At 41.9% G+C, this 18,456-nt stretch overlaps 1 protein-coding gene across 3 annotated transcripts in view; it reads left to right on the plus strand.

Annotated features, from left to right (window-relative positions):
- robo1 (roundabout, axon guidance receptor, homolog 1 (Drosophila)) overlaps positions 1 to 16,911 on the plus strand; it is a 200,482-nt gene extending 183,571 nt beyond the window's left edge. For 2 of the 3 annotated variants that reach the window (XM_038692245.1, XM_038692246.1), the window contains exons 19-30: positions 2,156 to 2,182; positions 3,893 to 3,935; positions 5,229 to 5,383; positions 7,343 to 7,729; positions 8,469 to 8,585; positions 9,651 to 9,792; positions 10,043 to 10,273; positions 10,953 to 11,443; positions 11,540 to 11,701; positions 14,569 to 14,844; positions 14,936 to 15,129; positions 15,660 to 16,911. In XM_038692245.1, coding sequence (XP_038548173.1) covers positions 2,156 to 2,182; positions 3,893 to 3,935; positions 5,229 to 5,383; positions 7,343 to 7,729; positions 8,469 to 8,585; positions 9,651 to 9,792; positions 10,043 to 10,273; positions 10,953 to 11,443; positions 11,540 to 11,701; positions 14,569 to 14,844; positions 14,936 to 15,129; positions 15,660 to 15,674 — 2,240 coding nt within the window. In that variant the 3' untranslated portion in view covers positions 15,675 to 16,911. The remainder of the gene's footprint in view (positions 1 to 2,155; positions 2,183 to 3,892; positions 3,936 to 5,228; positions 5,384 to 7,342; positions 7,730 to 8,468; positions 8,586 to 9,650; positions 9,793 to 10,042; positions 10,274 to 10,952; positions 11,444 to 11,539; positions 11,702 to 14,568; positions 14,845 to 14,935; positions 15,130 to 15,659) is intronic. The other variant, XM_038692247.1, reaches the window with a different exon arrangement.
- Positions 16,912 to 18,456: the final 1,545 nt, after the last annotated feature.

Genomic DNA, 18,456 nt, shown 5'->3' on the forward strand with positions numbered 1-18,456 from the left:
GCAAGGGTGTGTGAAGAGTGTTTTCTGTAAAGTACAAGTTGAGGTCCAACAACTCCCCTTTTAGCAACTCCCTTCTGACTTTGCTGGGAAAGAGAGAATGTCATGCCATAATCCCCCTTTATCAAGGACATACTGACATTTTCACATGCCTAAAGTACTCTTGCTTTTCTTTTAGAGAGGGGCATTTAGATATGAGGGAGGTGAGAATTGTTGAATACCTGCCTGTGTTTGGGCTACATTTCAATCTTTGGAGTAGCCACAGCATAACCCAATTGGTTATTACCTGACTTGAGTCAAAGTGACAGGGTTCATGACATGCCCAGCCTCTGCCCACAATAGTTAGAGTATAAAGACAGCTATTAGCCTTTCTTTCTGAGTCTCATTTATGTGTGGGCTGGCTTAATGCGTGGCCTTGGGCTGTGCAGCTGCTGCCTGTGAGCTCTACCTGCGCCGTCGCCACCACTGGGCTCAGGTTTAGAGCTGATTGCAAGGGTTAGAGGAGATCCACCCTTCAACCTAGAGACACACACAGACAATAGACTGACTGCCTGTTGCTAATCTGTGGCTGTCAGATAGAAAACACAGGCTATCTATGTTCTGAATCCACTGCAGTCGTGCCAATAGTGGGAACTGTGAGTCATGTGAAAGTGAGACACACATCAGCTAGGCTTTTCCTAAAGCTCTGTTGTCTTTCACACTTACCTATGTGTTCTATAATGATTAGAAGTGTGACTGTCCAAGTAAACAGCCTCTTCCACAAAATTAAATAATTCTAAGTTTTTTAATCATAGCAACTTATAAACCAAGGTTTTTATATTTTATGTTCATACAGAATAATAACTTTGTAGACTTTGAGTGCAGTAATGATCTACGACTCTTCAGTTGGCAGACATGCTCTTCCTTCACCTCCTCATACACCCAGACCACAACAGCCCACAGTCTTTGTAGGAACCGGTAACCAAGAATGTTTTGAATAGAGAATAATTGCAACCACATGAAGCAACAATCTGCACTCAGAGTGAAATAGGTTGAATTGAGACTTGTGTATGTGTGCATCTGTGTGCTACAGTGTATGCTAGTGTTGCCTCTAATAGATAACATATTTGAATTTGTAAACTCAAAAAATGTGCAGTACAAATTGTATTCTGCCATGCTGCAGAAATCCTCCAAAAAAAATTGTAACTGAAATAATTCAAACAAATCAGCAAAAGAACACTGAGATTGCAGCAACCAAATAATTTCTTAAAGAGTCATAGCTCAGTTGCAGCTTCATCTATCCTGGGACTGAAATGTCTGGGACAGTTCTTGTGTCAGAATAGAAACCTGATTTATGCATTTCATCATCACATTTACATTTGTTTTGACTGTTTTGCCTACCGAATGTTACCCTGTCTCCTCTTCAAAGGAATTCATCAAACAGATAAAAGCCTCCAACCGCTCATATCTTGAGAATCAAGAGATTCAAACATGATAAGGTGATTGTGGCATTTAGAGGATATTTGTTTGCACAGGTACTGTATGGATTAATTGTTTGAGGAAATGAAAATATGACAACACAAATATCTATCTTCTTTGATGTCCCTCTCATATGCTTAAACTGTAGGTTGAAGGCAGACAGCATGTCTAGAATCCATGTATTTAAGTCAGTGCACTGGATGGAAACCAGCATGGAGCAACATTGCATCAACTTCAATTCTTCAAATACAGCAACAACAAATAACATTTTATAGAAGATACCCACAGACAACACCAGCCATTACAGAATCTAAATCTGTCTGGTACAGTAGGTTGATGTTTTGCACAAGGGCCCCTTCCACGCCAAGTGTGAGTAATTGAGCTGTGTGGGTGATGATATGAGTATTAGAGATAGCAATAGATATCTCCCTAGTGTGTGACCCCCACCCAGCAGGCTTGACAGTCTGGGCCAGGATTTGAACCAACAGCTGGCTCAACACTCACTTTCCCCCAGTTGGGGTCCAGGGATGTCTGCAGGCATCAAAGACTAGGGGATAGAGAGTAGGGTGTGAATACAGGCTAAGATACTTTATGTGGATTTGTGTACTTTAACAGAAATTATGTGGTGATGAAGGATAGAAAATATTCCACAATAATTATGAACATTAATGCAATATTTTTTTTTGTTCTGTCTCAACAGTGCCATCCTTTACTTTCACACCAACAGGTAAGTACTCAGATTTTTTCTTTTAATTTTCACTCCTCCACCGTACAGTACATGAGCACCACTTGCCACTATATTTGTGAAACACTTTCTTTTATAGCCAGAAAAGCCACAATCCTAAGAGATGACAGCAATTGACTGTAGAGAAGTCAGCGAGGGAAACTCACTGTGTACCAATAGAAGGCGCCAATCACTGGCACAGTTTAAAGATCCATGAAGAAATACATGTTCCACTACATGTTTGGGTCGTGTCAGAACATTATGCTTCAAGAGAAGCAGGCCACAATACTGGGGATCTGTGAAAACTAGTGGTAACTTGATCAAAGGGCTGCTGGCAAACTCAGCTGGGATTTAAGAGAATGACACACCACCAGCACTCCAACACACCAATTAGATAGGCAAGCGGCAGAGGAGCTAAGGAGGTTATCTGTGAATTTAAGTGACACAGCGCAAAATAGATAAAAGAAAAGCTCTCCCTGTGAGTTTGTATTTACAGTACTCTCCCCATTTTCTTTCATTTGTGGACTTTCATCCGTCTTACATTCTTTGTTCCCTAGAGGTGTATAAGGGGTGATGGCAGTGCTTAGTACAATGGCCATTTTGCAATGAATGGGTGAGAGGAAGTAAAAATGAGAGGAGAGTGAGGAGAGGCAGTACTATAAAGTATGTGTTTGTGGTTACACTGGCTGCTCCTGTCTGTGCAGATGTCATATCTAAACAGTAGCAGTGTTGTTTCTGTCTGCCTTGAGGCTTGCAATCAGGTAGAATCATTTTGCAATTGCAAGCTTGTTTCATGATCTGCTAGAAATCCTTCAGGTGAAACACACTCCTTGCCTGTGTGGTTAGGTTTCTGTCTCTTTAAGAAGACCATTCTTGCCGTGGTACCCAGTGTAAAACCAACGTGTTACAGTGCATTATGCTGATTTAAATCTAGAACCAGATTGTGATACTTTCGTTTGGATTAGAGAGAGCTACTCTAAGAGCCCCTCTGGCTACATGCAGTGGCCAAAACCACACTTCCTGTTTTGAAAAAGAGACACGGAGTTGACATGTCTAAGGCCCTACCTACCCTTCTTCCACCGTCTCTCCTCTCAGGGTAGAGATTGTAATTAAAGTTGGAAGTTTATCTCTCCTTCACACACCAGCAGCTTAGAACTCCTTGAAAGAGCCCAACTTGCAGCATGCGGAGCTTCAAACACACTGAACCCGAGCCAGAAAACCAAAGAGCTCTGCATCTCTGTTCTCTATAAGCCTCTTACATATCCTCCTCCTGCTCCTGTTGCTGTGTGCGTGACTCAGCCAAAATTATGCCACACACATTCATTCACATGTTCACTTGAACTGATACAAGCACAGACACACTGTCATCATGGCTCGCAAAACTGTGAAATAAATAATTTTGTGTTGACTTTGTATGACAATTGTAAAGATGATGATGTGAAGACATTACATTTAGATTTATTCATTTAGCTGATGCTTTTATCTAAAGCAACTTACAATTGCTATACATGTTGGAGTTTGCACACCTCTGGAACAACGATGGGTTAAGTGTCTTGCTCGGGGACACAATGGTGGATGGGTCACAGTGAGAACTGAACCTGGGTCTCTGACACCAAAGGCGTGTGTCTTATCCACTGCACCATCACCACCCCAGAAGACAGTAGTAACAGTGGTGAAATCATGTAGGAAACTCATTATTTTCTCTCTTTTCAGTGGCATATCAGAGAGGCGGAGAAGGTGTAAGCAGCGCTGGAAGGTAAGGGTTGGTTTATTGTTTTTAGAAAGTTTGTATGATATTTTAAATATTAAACACATTTGGGGAAAATTGAAAAATTATTAGATTTAAATAACATGGGTTTAGCATCCTATTGCATGGATGTTCAACCCCCCGAATAGATGAGTAGTGTTGGGCAAGTGTACTTTTCTACAACTAACACTAGGGGGAGTGCTGTGACTTTCTTAAGCAGCAGCGAGCGACCGAGGAGGGGTAAGGAGGTGCACTAACTATGTTATGATAACAGGAACAAAGCCCCATGTAGTCTGCCAGAAGCCCATCCTCATTCTATATGGTGGAGAGCCACATCCAACCACAAGGCTGTGCCATAGCTTCACCCCAAAATATTAATGGAAATACTCGCACACATAAAACAGTAACGACACACCTCTTGATGTTATGGAATGGTGCATTGTGCCCAAACAGTGAAACTGTACAGAATTAAGCTTGGTAAACACTCCATCAACTTGCTAACACTCATTTGTATATCCACTGGATGCCATTGGGCATGTCTTCATACAGCTGGGAAATGATAAAAATGTAGTACGCAGACAACAACAAAAAAAGCATAATATGTATTCAGTTGTTGCCCTCTCTTTACTTAGAGTACAGAATGTACACAATACTGACTGTAAGTGTACATTTGTGTGCTGTTCATGTGTTAATGAATAGTTAGCTTGGAGCAATCAGCAGTGAATCCATATTCATTACATTATCCAGTTCTATGATTGAATCACATATGGAGCATGGCTGTGTTAGTTCTGCACAAAGACAATGGCCATTCAATATCAACACACAACTGCCAGGGTGATTGAGGAGCTATTGTGAGATTGTATTTGGCTGTACAAGACAAATGTGTTCATTACCCAAAATGAATCCAAGAAATGAGCCATTTGAGAGGGCATGAGGAAACGCAATTCAATGCTAATTCAGTGTTGGGATATGCAAACTGGGAGTTGTTCTGTGCAGATTTGAATACTGAAACAATGTATGCTCTGGTAAAGTAGCCTGCATTCTCTTTGTATGCTAGATTGATTCATTTCATGAGCAAGAGGAGGCTATGTATTCTCAGCTTTTTTAACACTCAGTTGTTGGTGTGAGGTCAGGTTGTACTGTAGAATCCTGTTGAACAAGTGATCTTGTACAAGTGCAGTGATAACTTGGTGATAACTTCTGTTATGAATTGGCGCTAAATGAATGAATGTTGGCTTAGATTCTTACTATTGTTAACCATTTGGTTCATTCCCCCCACCTTTTTTTATTTTTTTATAACAGGCCTGGTTTGCTGAACATTGGGGAATCTGCCACTCAGCCTTGGCTGGCTGACACATGGCCCAACTCCTGCTCCAACCACAATGACTGCAGCATCAACTGCTGCACTGCAGGCAATGGCAACAGCGACAGCAACTTGGCAACATACAGCCGCCCAGGTACGTAGTGTCAACACTTCCATACCAAGGCAACCACCAAAATAAACACTCCTCTCAAACGCAATGATGTAGTCCTTGACAAAATAACTGTAGAGATAAGAAATGTAGGAGCTGGGGGAATCTGCAGTGCAAAAGGAAGTACTATCATATATCTGGGTTAGCTCCCTGGAGAGTTGTTCTGTGTATCTCTCTCCTTTCTGTAGGTCTCCACAAGTAAAACCTGAAGAAATATTAGGATTAAGAGAGGCTGTGTGTTTTATTTATCTGAGGTTAAAGTAGAGCTGTTTTACGAAGGAAATAAAAGGAGCATACTGAGAAGGGCTTATGGCCCTACTCTGTTGCTAATCGAATTGCTCTGCTGATTTCCATACTGTTGTTATAGCCGGTAATGTAATTTCCCCTAAGTGCTCAGTTATTTAAGAAATGTGCAGCGGGCAAAGAGGTCAAGGCTGGACTGCAGACGATGGCTAGAAGCAAAGGAAGGGAGAGTGATAGAGGGGGAAAGGTGCACCTGGAACACCAGGTGGAAGGGGGGAGAAAGGAGTGATGAAGAATACGTAAATGCTAAAACATACACTGAAATGTATGAGCGGAGGTAGAGAGCATGAATGAGATAACGTAAAGTAGGTTAGATGGAGAAGAAAAAAGGGAAAGGGATTTACAGAACACCACCAGGTGGCCTTTTAGTTTATTCAGCACTAGTACAGTTGTCAACAAAAGGGAGCAATTTTGGCCTCAAAATCTTATATACTAATACCATAAACACACACACGAGAGCAAAGTAAAACTTGTGGCCAAAAGCTTTAGCCTGGATGACACAAGACTTCATGTTATTAATCTTGAGTTGTGACCGTGGTCTTAAACAGCCGTATCCTCAGAAACTTGAACTGCAATGAAATGTTTATGTTCTAAATTATCCACCTTGGGACGATGCCTTTAAGAGCAGCCCGTAATTCCTTTGCAGATGTTTGGCCTAATATCCATCCAGCCATGCAGTAGTTTCACTTACTTCAAACCTTTCCCAGTGAGGATTAATAATTCATTTTGTAGTCTTTATAGTCATCAAGTTTAGTTTTTTCTTTGTGCTAATCACCGTTCTGAGGTTGAAGCATTTAACTCTACCGTAACAGTGGTGTGAGATGTTTAACAGGCAATAACAGGCTAAAGGCAGACCTCACTCTTCGCATGACACCCAGTTGTATGACACTAAGGAGCTTGCCAGACGCATGCTTTGTGTGTGTGCCAAACCTAAACTCTGTGAACATTAAGAGGATCACTGACTAGGTGTCAGAGCAAAGAAACAGGAGTTAATGTCCCTTTATCTCAGCCATAGGGGCGCTTTCACAGATCAACCTTTGAAGTGTCGAGCTGTTCCGTGCTGTTGAAATGTGAGACGCATGGCACGAGCAGCATGCACCTATGGCCGTCCTTGGTATTTACCGCAAGGCTGGCTCTCAGATCTGCTGGAGGATTTGAATATTTTATGAGCCAGGGAAAATTGGATCTGTCAGTAGAGCTGTGCTTTTACTGCATGCCTCATTCCTGGTCTTTGATACAGACGTGTCTCTCTGTCCCTCTCAATGAGCAAAGACGCTCCAACCGTCAGATGGAACAGAACAGAGATGACACCCACATTGAGTCATGGGTGTGACTGAGAAGAGGCTGAGTGAGAAAGGTGTAATACCACCAGTGTCACTCACCTAAAGTAGATCATCATTTGGCAAACAAAACTGAGACTTTAAATGGAAATAGAAATGTCTCCCTGGTGGGCATACTGATCTTTCAAAAGCTTGAAAATAATCTGTAAATGTCTTTCGCTTTTCTCAAATAAATTCTTTCAGCTCTGCAGTAGATCAAATGATGCCCTATTGTTTAAAAGCTTTCGCCGAACTGGCATACTACAGCTAAGCTGATCAGCAGTAGACAAGATTGATTAAATACCCTCCTCATGTTCTCCAGCCGACTGCATCGCCAATTATAACAACCAGATGGAAAACAAGCAGACCAACCTCATTGTGCCAGAGTCAGGAGTCTATGGAGATGTAGACTTGTCCAACAAGATCAATGAGATGAAGACCTTCAACAGCCCAAACTTGAAAGAAGGCCGCTTTGTGGGTCCAGGGGGCCAGCCGACACCGTACGCCACCACCCAGCTCATCCAGTCCTCCATCATGGGCAACAACATGAACTCAGACAGAGGAACTGGAGGGAGTGGAGGAGGACTCGGGGTTGGAGGGGAGGTGAATGAAAAACACTGCTGGAAGCCCACCTCTATCCAGCAGCAGAAACAGGAAATGGGCTCCCAGCTGCAGTACAACATCATGGAGCAAAACAAGCTGAACAAGGGTGAGTGTGCGGAATACCCAGCAGCCTTGGTTAAAGGGGTCATCTCCGAGCCATGATCTTCATCCCCTTGATTTTCCCCCTCTGTTCTCTACTCTCCGACTCTTTCAGCCTCACTGTGGAAGCCTGTAGAAGAGTTTCATGCTCATATTCTCCTTGGTTCTGTCTCGCTCCTTTTCAGTCAACATAGGCGTCATCACACTTTCTGCCTGTCTGTATGTCATCCATGTAACCCCTCATCACCCTCCATGCAATCATGTACAATCTTTGCCGCTAAATGTGGGCCAGGGCCTGAATTGCTGTCATTGAACAGTATCTGGGTTGTCTTTTTGTGATGAAGGCAGGTGTGAGGGTTTATCTTTGGTGTCAGATTTCAAAAGAAAAGACAAAGATAACTATTGGATCTTTAGATGCTTTGAACAAAGCTATCATCACCTTGTTGTACCTGCAGAAAGGAACCACATCTGGTGTGATAGTTTTGAGATTTTTGTGCAGATGCCGCATGTGCTCATATATTCACCTGAAAATTATAAAACACGGACTGCATGCCTCTTGCCATGTGTAACACTGTGCTCAATGTATACATACTTTCCATTGTGCAGTGGTTTTGTACTACTGATACATTGCTGTCCTTCATTTCCTTGTTCATTACGATGTGGTTGATTTGTTTGAAAGTCTTTGAGTTGGCAAGATGTCTCTCTGGGGCCACACTAACCATACACTCCATTCTCTCCACCATCAGACCGTTATAGAGGAGGTGACAGCCCTATGCCAGCCACCATCCCCTACAACCAGACCCATGACAGCCACACTGGAGGCTCCTACAACAGCTCCGACCGAGGCAGCAGTAGTACCTCCGGTAAGAGGGTTGGGGAAGGTAGTAGAAAGCAGTTCTTAAAACTCTTTATGTCTCAAAGTTGTTTTCTTTTTAATTTAACTGCCAAAGTATTTTACAAGCACATTATTGTTGTGAACCATATAATCCCATACACCCCCGCTCTACTGGAAAATCTGAGTTTTACTCTAAAGCAATAAATCACTTTGAGAAACTAATAATACATTCTTTAAAATGGTAATTTGATTAATTTCCATGTCAGCCTATCTTGAAGAGAAATTGAAAGGGAGATGCTTTCAAAAAGTGGAAAATTTAAAAAAAAAAGAAGAAACTTGACAACAATGCCTACAAACAAAAGGCATGAGCACCATGCCTTTTGTTTTCTGGGTGCAATGTCATTCAAGGGATGGTTAAAGCAAATTAGATACGTTCTTTTTTTGTTGTTGTTTTTTCCTGCTTTCTATTTCATTTCTCTGTTTGTCCTTGCATAGTCTGCATTGCTTCCATTAATTGCCTTACTTTTATTCCAGTACGGAGTTGCCTAATTTCATCAGGGCCTCAATGTCTGTCTGCGGACAAGGACAGATGATAAGACATTGCAGACGGCATGCAACACTACCACCTTAATGCCATATATCCATTCTGATATTGCATTTGAAGTTCAAGCCATTAAGGACAATCCTTGAATGCTCACTGCACCTCACAGCTCATTGGTTCACATTCTAATAGTTTGGTATTAATTGGACCATTTTCTTCTTACCTTTTCTCTTGGTACTGGCTAATACTACTGTAGCGAAATGACTGTTTTATAGTATTTCCCATCATTTAATAGCTGAGGGGTATGTGTGCACACTTGCATAAAATGGTGGGTTGCATTAGCCTTTGCACTCTCACGTGTAAAATTATCTTTTCTTTTTCAGCCAGCCTTGTTAATGCATTTTATCTGCTGTCAATTCCTTACTCATTACCTTGCGATTTCTTCAACATCAGTAATCGCTGTGTTTTTCAGAGACAGAGCAAATTTAAGTCTATGTGTCTGTAGGTGTCTTGTGACTGATGGAGTGCTTTTTCTCCCCCATTTTTGAGCAGGGAGTCAGGGTCAAAAGAAGGGAGTACGTACCCCCAAACTACCCAAACAGAGCACAATGAATTGGGCTGACCTTCTGCCTCCTCCCCCTGCAAACCCACCCCCATGTCGGAGCACAGAGGAGTACTCTCTGATGGAAGAAAGGTGGGACAGACAATCTGACAGGCACACACACACTGTATTTAAATACTAGTACATTCTTCCTGCCTTTTCTCCTTTTTCTTGCATTCATTGCAAGCATGTGCCCCAGGGGTTTCTATCTATTAGTGCTAGGCTCATGTAGAAGGATAGCATGAATATTTAGTGCATGTTTTCCTGGCTTCAGTATATGAAAACATTGATGTTTTTGTGAGTGATATGAAGGTAATGAGGCTTGCTTTCTCTCTGTTGGCAGCTGTGACCCAGACATACAGTGCCCCATGCCGCCCTCTCACATGTACCTGCAGCCTGATGAGCTGGAGGAGGAAGAGGAGATGGAGAGGGGACCCACTCCTCCTATCCGAGGGGCAGCCTCTTCCCCTGCTGCTGTATCTTACAGTCACCAGTCCACAGCCACTCTCACCCCCTCACCCCAGGAGGAGATGCAGCCGATGCTACAGGACGCACATGACATCCATGAACGCAGGTACAACCTGCATGATGTGAAACTTCTTCTAGGGTAGAAGTGTAACAAGTGGCAAAACAGTGGCCAGCCTGATGTTGAGGAATATATCTATTCTGTAAACCCTCATAGAGAAATCTCCCAAGTATTTGAAATTCAGAAGTGTTTCCATGTTTGAGCCCATTAACTCCAAATGCTGTATATTGTAGAGCACTGTTGGCCATTTTTCAAAAGCATATCTTAGCTTTTAGATTGATTTCTTACCTTCTAGGGAGCCATTTGTTTCAGTTAATTTCAGTACAGCATAAAAATCTACTTGCAGCAATAAGTAATACATCACAGTCTAAATTGTATCCATTTTACTTTTTGTGGTAAAGTAATCCAGCTATGAGCAGGGATAATTTTGAAAAAGACTTCCTTGTTAGTGTACCAAGAAATGACAGAAGCCAAAATAAGAAACTGTCAAATTCACATTAGAGTTGGCATTTATGCTTTCTTATTTCCTGGGTCCAAATTTTGGACTTAGCCATAAACCCAAACTTTAATGACCTTAGGTGTACCTCAGAAAATCATCAGCATTAATGTAAAGTACATGTGATTCATAGTTACTTGACTAAAAATATGCTAGATCAGTTAATTGCCCATGATAATTAGCAGACTGGAAGAATTGATGGCATTCTGATGAGTGTTTCTCACCTTGCAGGCGCCATGCGGTGAGCCCCCCAACGCCTCCAAGGCCCCTCTCGCCTTCACACACATATGGGTACATCTCTAGCCCGTTGGCCATGGACACTGATGGTATGGAGGAGGAGGATATACTGGAGGAAGAGGAGGAGGAGGGTGATGAGACAGATGCAGAGGTGGCCAAGATGCACTATCACCACACCCACCCCCACCCTCACCATCCCCAGATGCATCCACGAAGGTTGCTGCTTCGAGGGCTTGAACAGACACCTGCGTCCAGCATGGGCGACCTGGAGAGCTCTGTGACCGGCTCCATGATAAACGGATGGGGGTCAGCTTCTGAAGAGGATAATGTCTCTTCAGGGAGGTCCAGCGCTGTCAGCTCATCAGATGGATCCTTCTTCACCGATGCTGACTTTGCTCAAGCAGTTGCCGCAGCTGCAGAATATTCAGGCCTCAGGGTGGCCAAATATCCCAACACACAGGGCCACGACATCGGAGGAGCTTCAGGTAGGTTTTCCATCATCAGCCACAACCACAAACAATGTTATTGTAACCATTTTGTGGAATGGTAAATGCAAACTGTTCCTCTGTTTCTTTTCTCAGCACGAAAATACCAAATAAACCCATCAGGCCACCGTCCTGGCAGCCCGGTGTCTACAGACAGTAACATGAGTATGGCAGCTGTACACAGGAGGCCTCCTAAGAAGCAGAAACAGCATCTTACAGGCCATGCAGGGAACCAGCGACGTGAAGCCTATAATGAAGGTACACATATGATTACATTTCAGTAGTATAAAAAGTGCGATACTAGATAATGTTGACAACAAAGAACAACTGTATAATTTTTGTTTAATGTAGAAAGTATGTAAGTAAGTGATTATGTTTGGTACAAACAAGCCTTTACTATGTACTGTAGACCTTAAATTTATGCCTGGCGTTTCATTTAAAAACAATAGTCACACTTACCATCTCAATAACAATATTGGTCTGAACATCAAAATTAAATATTTTACTAAAAAAAATTAGAAATTATTTTAGAAACTAAATTGCCAGCTATGTACATGATTGTATGTAAAAAGGTATTAATGACTTAATACAGCCAACTGACTGATAGAGAGATAGACAAGTAGCAGCAGTAGTGTGTTAGCTGAATCCCACAAGTACACAGATGGCCAGTTTGTATCAATTGCTCTCCCTCTACAGATATGGAAGGGAAAAGTGCAGTTTACTGTGATGTCGTCCATAAATGACTGAGCATGGGTGTGCCATGAGCCAGAGTTTTAATCATCTTCTCTCATGTGTTTATGCACATGCATACATGGCATCACTCCTAATCTGTGATGGTACTGAACAGATCGGGCGAGTGGTGGGCTGGAGGCCAGGGCCATGGTGGAAAGGGAGAGAGGGGGGTTGTCTCGGGGGAGCTCTGCCCAGCTTGGCTGTGCTGACACTGGGATGTCTCTCCACTCTAGCCACTAATGAAATTGATCCAGGTGCTCTGGCTCATACTGAAGTGCCACCTTCCACTCGGCAGGGGCCAAACATAAACCAAGTGGGGGCTAAATACAGGAGCAGCTGTACACAGAAGGAAAAGCTTTAACCTTGTTAAGTAAAAGAGGAAATGACATTTTACAGTATCATTCTTTACAAAACATTGCCATCGAGTGAAAAGCCAATTTTTTTTCTGGCTGTTTCCTCTATGCTTTGATGTTGTGGAAAGATATTTTTTCTAAATGTATGTGAGTGTGTGCACATGCTCACTCTGCTGTGTACAGTATGTGCTGTCCCAAAGCTGGCTCTCCTCTTAGTGTCAGGTGTCCTTGAGTGTTGGAAGCACTTGGCAGGGAGATTTAATATCCAGCTCACTGGGAGCCAGACCAGCTATATCGCTGCAGAAAATCCACCCCCTCCACACCCCAAACCTCTGCCTCCTGCATCATCCTTATATCCTGGCTTCTTCCCCATCCGCTGCCCCTCCCTTTAGAATGATCTCTCCATCCCTCTCCACTCTCTCCTCTTCTCCCATGTTCCACTCTCCTCCGTCTTTGTTTGAGCAGCAAGGGGGCGGACTGACAGATCTGCAGCTCTGTCTGTCCATCAGCCCTCCTGCTGATTGCATTTGATCTGAATGGATTGTTTTTCATTTGGAGGTTATTGCCTCCCCTGCCCCGCCCCCCCTCCCCTCTCAGTCTCCCCGTCTCCCCTTCAACCCCCATCCTACATACCCTGTCTGTGGTCTGGAAGACTGGTGCTGAGGTGAGGGAAATTGATTTTATGAAATTTGAAAAGGACAGAGAACATCCACAATGCTTGCTACACACATACAATACATATAGTTTGTGTCCTTCCTTTTTGGCAGCAGTAAAAAAAAAAAAAAGGGCAGAAAAACAAGTGAACCAGAAAGGGAAGCAACCCCCTGCATCCCAGCAGCCTCCCATACCCTCCTTTGACCTGCTCATTTCACTCTTGTTTGCACAGTGGAGGTGGATTCATACTGCATTTGACTTGAATGCCTCCATCTTGAACTTAACCCTTTCTGTGTCCATCTTTCTTAACCTTGTCTGCCTAATTAACCACCAGGCTGCTCCAATAGACCTTCCTCAGCAAGCCCAGAGACACTTTTCAGACTTGAGCTCTGTCTTCTGCGATATTTCCTCATAAATCTAACAGGCCCTCTGCTCCTCCTGTATAGTGAGCTATATCTCACAGACGGGTGGCATTGATCGCACTCTGACTTAGGCAGGACTCAGGAGGCAAGAGATATTAAAAAACTGCAGACGCCTCTATGCTGTATGATATTGACTGGCCCCCTTTTGTATTCAGGAGGAGTGGATGGAGGTGGAGGATAATCAGAAGAGTGTAGTGAAGCTGCCTGATTCCGCCAACAAGACACAGCAAAGACATCACCTGCCCCATTACCCTTTTGTGTGTAAAAAAGGAAATAAAATCTTTGATTCTCCACAAAGTTTAGTGTTCCACCAACTTAAGAGTGTAAGGTAGCCTTCGGGATGCAAGAATGGTGTAAGCGTTGGCACTTGCTACGTTTATTAACTCACTAATCCTATGTGGATTATGGGTCTTGCCACCGACAAAACCATCGTTCAGGTTGGAAGCTGATTAGAAGATGAAAAGCCATCGATCGCAGGCAGACAAGGCTTTTCACTCTGGGTTTTGTTTAGATGGCTGTGTGATGTGTGAGAGGCTAGGCGGCCTACTGGCTGGTCGCATATGAATAATGGCTCAAGGACAAGCTGCATTGATTCATCGACAGGGGAAGTCGAGCAGGTCAGAGAGCCAGCTGCTGACCGTCACGTCTTTTCATCCTCTCGCTCAAATCTCATAACTCTCTAGCCAGATTCCGCCTCTCTAATGTCATCTGCTCTGTTTACTGTCTGTACAGAGGAGTTTCCACTCAGCATAGCCATGTGTACAGTTCTGAGTGTTATGTACACAAACTGCAGCTGTGTTTCTGTATCACCTTGCAGGTGTGAGACAACTGAGTGACAGATGATACACAGTAAAGTTTCAAGAGTACACAGATTCTTGTTCCTCAGTCTTGTGTATTATTACCTAAACCCTAGCTATTGATGTTGGTCGTTAATGTTCTCTTACTTCCTGTGTTTATCCTTCAGATCTCCCACCTCCACCCATCCCACCTCCCGCTGTGCTTAAGTCGCCTACACACCCTTCCAAGACAGTCCTGGAAGGGAGAGGAGTGATTTCCCCCAAAGCAGGTGAGGGTCGAGACAAGAGAGGAGGAACGGGGAGCTATCGGCCAAGAGAGGGCTCGGACCCCAGAACCAGCTCGTCTGAACGCAAAGACGCTCAGGAGAGACAAAAGACTGCTCATGGTGGTAAAGGGAACAAACACGAGGGTAGCACCGCCAACAAGGCACGCCAACACGCAGGTACTATAACAAAAACAATGTGAAGGGATCCCTTAATGCCGTGTGCAGTATTTGATTATGCAAATCTCCTTCAATTGTTCTTTGTCCTTAGGTTCAGAGGACATTCTGCCCTATAGCCGACCACAATTCCCCACAGTCAACAGCCCCCGAGACCCAAGCTCCTCCAGCTCCATGTCCTCCAGGGGCTCAGGGGGCCGACGGAGAGGAGAAGGAGGCCGCAGGAACCCTGCAGACATGGGCCTCAACACCACGGGCGCCTTCCAACCAGGAGATGAAGAGCTAGAGGTACAGAATGTGATTAATATCATACACTGCGTTATAAGCTATGATTGGGACACTCAGTTTTTAAAGTTGAAAATTTTGATTACGATAATAATTGATGAAGAAAATGTGTCAATTTCATGTTTATTTAATGCATTTGTTCAGTTTATTAGTAAAATAACAGTTTTAAATATTGTTGTCTATTGAAGCCTTTTTAATGAATGAGGTTTTAATATACTTTTTACAATTTCTAAGACAGTTCATTTGTGCATCTGAGGTAGGTAGGTAGAAATTGTTGAATCACAGATTTGTGTGTAAAACATTCATATGCACGGTTTAAGCACATTTGTGTTTGTTGTGAGGCCCATTGTTTCTAAATTACCTCACACCTTGTTTAGTATTTCTGTACTGTTATTCAATGGTACTAATTGGGTGAAATGTACTGAGATACCTGCAATAAGCTAAGATCAGCCAAGTTATCATTGTATACAAGTTAGTTATTAGTTTTAAAGATGGATGCTGACTAAAATGTTTGTTTTTGTTTTATTACCCAGATGGTAGAAAGCTGAAGAACAGAGGAGGAAAACAAGGAACTGTCCTGATTTTTCCAAGAGTGGAGCACCATTGTTTCTCTTACAATTTTAAATATCTCAGTATTTCACCATCATGTTGGCTGCCATCATACTCTACATCAGTAGTGTTTCTTTACATCTGGAAAACAGACCAATGTTTTTTTTCTAACTATCATTTTCTATGTCCATTAAAAAAAAAAAAAGGAAAGAGTGTCTGAAGATAAAAGAATGGTGCATTCAAAACAAATTACGCAGTAGTATATTTATGTTTAATTCCAATGCAATATGGAGTGAAATCCTACTCCAGACATTGACATGACTTGGCTTGCCTCGACAAGAACTTTGTGAGCCGTCAGTCACATGTTACTGTAATAAAATAGCTGCAAGCAGAGAGGGGTGGACTGTCTGTAAATATACTTGTATACATGATGTCCTCTTGTTTTACCCATTGTGGTACCTCAAATTTGTCTTCCTTGTTTTATTTTGCGAATTTTAATTTTATTATGCCAGTAAATATAATTATTATTTTATCACTTCCATCCATGTTGTAAATTGCTATATTATTTAGCTGCCCCAAGAAAGTGCCACTTCGGGATTTTTTTCAGTTTTTTTTTGGTTTTTTTTGTAATGCACTGTTATGTTTCGTGTTGTTGTCAATGTTTGTATTTGTTTTACTTTGGTTTTAAAAGCACAATCACTAAACTTTATTTTAAACCATTCTATCTATTAACCTTTTTGTCTTACTGGAGGAAAACAGGAATGACAAGAGTCTAGTTAATCCTGATGATGATGATGACGATAATGTAGGTAAAGGTTGCTGTTTACGAAGGCTGTGCTTGAAAGGAGACTCCTTGCGTTGTGATTGTCTCCCTCTCCAGTTCTGACGCTTGCTCAAGTGATAGAAAAGACAGTTAATGTGAGTCATAGCTGCAATGTAAATATCTTTTCGCATTGACCATAAACTCAGCTATTGCACACTAATCGAAATGGTTATGTTGTCTACTAATGCACTTAAACGAATGTCAAATACAGGAAATAAGAGTCACTTTGGGAATCTGGAGAGGTTGTAATTGGACAAGAAGAGTCTCTTTTCTTAATAAGACAGGGGTGATGGACCCCGGTTTTTAAGGAGAAAGGGTGCTGTTGTTTATTCATAGGACATCTGCAAACATTTGTTTCGTAAAGCAAAAAAGTAAAAAGAACTAAAAAAAGATGAATAAAAAGGTTCAAACTATACATGTTTCTTTGGTCATTTATTAATATTCTTTGTAAAGGATAAGGCAGGTGTTATTCAACATTTTCCTTTGCTGCTACAACAACAAATACAATATGAGGGAATCCTCAGTGCTGTGTGCAGTATTTTTGATTAAGCAAGTGTCAATTCTTCCCACAATTGTTCGTTTATCCTGAGGACATTCTGCCCTGTAGCTAACACAGAGACTCTCAGGGGGTCTCAGGAAGACACTCAGCCCTAAGCCAATTCATTCCTACTAAAGACATAAATCGTTAAAAACAGGTCACAAAAATAAAGTTTTGTTTTAATATCCAGAGCAGTAAAGAGCAGTAAATAGAACAATATATACTAGCGATGGCTAGTATTTACAGCACAAAGGTCTTTGGGTTGATTAAAAGTCTCTCATATGGATACACATTTTTAAAATACTTAGCTGTTTGTCATATATCAATAATAGGGAAACTGGGATGCCCAGTTAGCCATACCATAAATGGATATAAATGTATATCCTAATTAAGGTGTCCACGTCCAGTTTGTATGTCAATACTGCTGCCTGCTCTGCCAAGCTTTAGACCAGTTAATTTAAAGAATGACAAGTTAGTAGTGCAATTTGCAGATTGTGTCGCATCGGCAAGGCTCTACAACAGAAGCTTTCATGTGCAACTATTACTATTGGGGCCCATCACTATTGTTGATCATCATTAAAATAATATTATAATTAATATAATATTGCTACTCATTTTGAAAAGGACACCAAAAAAATAAACTATGTGGGGGAAACAGCGTATTCATGGTTGTCGTATATATGCATTGTGTACATCTGGCCCCACACATTGAACGTGGGATTGACTCAAAATAAACTTCAGTGTCACCTGTGGTCATGGTAATAAAAGAACATGCTGCACATTACAGTGTGGCTAATTGATGGAGCAATGGTGGTGTTTAAGCTATATCTGGCTTTGGCTATAGGCATTTTTGTCTTTTCATGTGGAAAAAATAGCGGCCTTATCATCCTTAACATTTAGAAAAACATCTTCAAGTTCTAATGATTTAACTTATTATTAACCAAATGTATAAAGTACACATATAACACTAACAATTTTGGAGAACTCGTAAAAGTAATAAATGTATTTTATTGACACATTTATTATAGCTATAATTAAAAAGCATCATACTAAAGCTCAATGTCACTGCATCTATTGCATTCTAATTTGAAATCATCTGAGCTGGCTTCACCCGAAAGGACACAATGTAGTTCAACAACACCGTCAAGGAGGGAACTATCAATATCCTTGTCTAAGAGGCTTAACAGCTATTTCTGTTCTGTACAGTAGCTATTCAAATAATGTATCACCTAATGCCAATTCCATTAATGTTCTCCATTACTCACAATATCACCATCCCATGTCATTCAGTAAAGGCATTTGGAACCATAGAGGGAAGCTAAAACCAACAGTGAAGGGATTATATTCAATTTGCAACCAATTAGGCGTAAGGAGGCTTCAATGAGGTTACATAAGAGAGTGAATACAGTACTCATCTTAT

The sequence above is a fragment of the Micropterus salmoides genome, unplaced genomic scaffold, assembly GCF_014851395.1.
Source record: "Micropterus salmoides isolate LMB-PRFRI ecotype aquatic unplaced genomic scaffold, ASM1485139v1 Ms_hic_scaffold_3, whole genome shotgun sequence".
Lineage (NCBI taxonomy): Eukaryota > Metazoa > Chordata > Actinopteri > Centrarchiformes > Centrarchidae > Micropterus > Micropterus salmoides.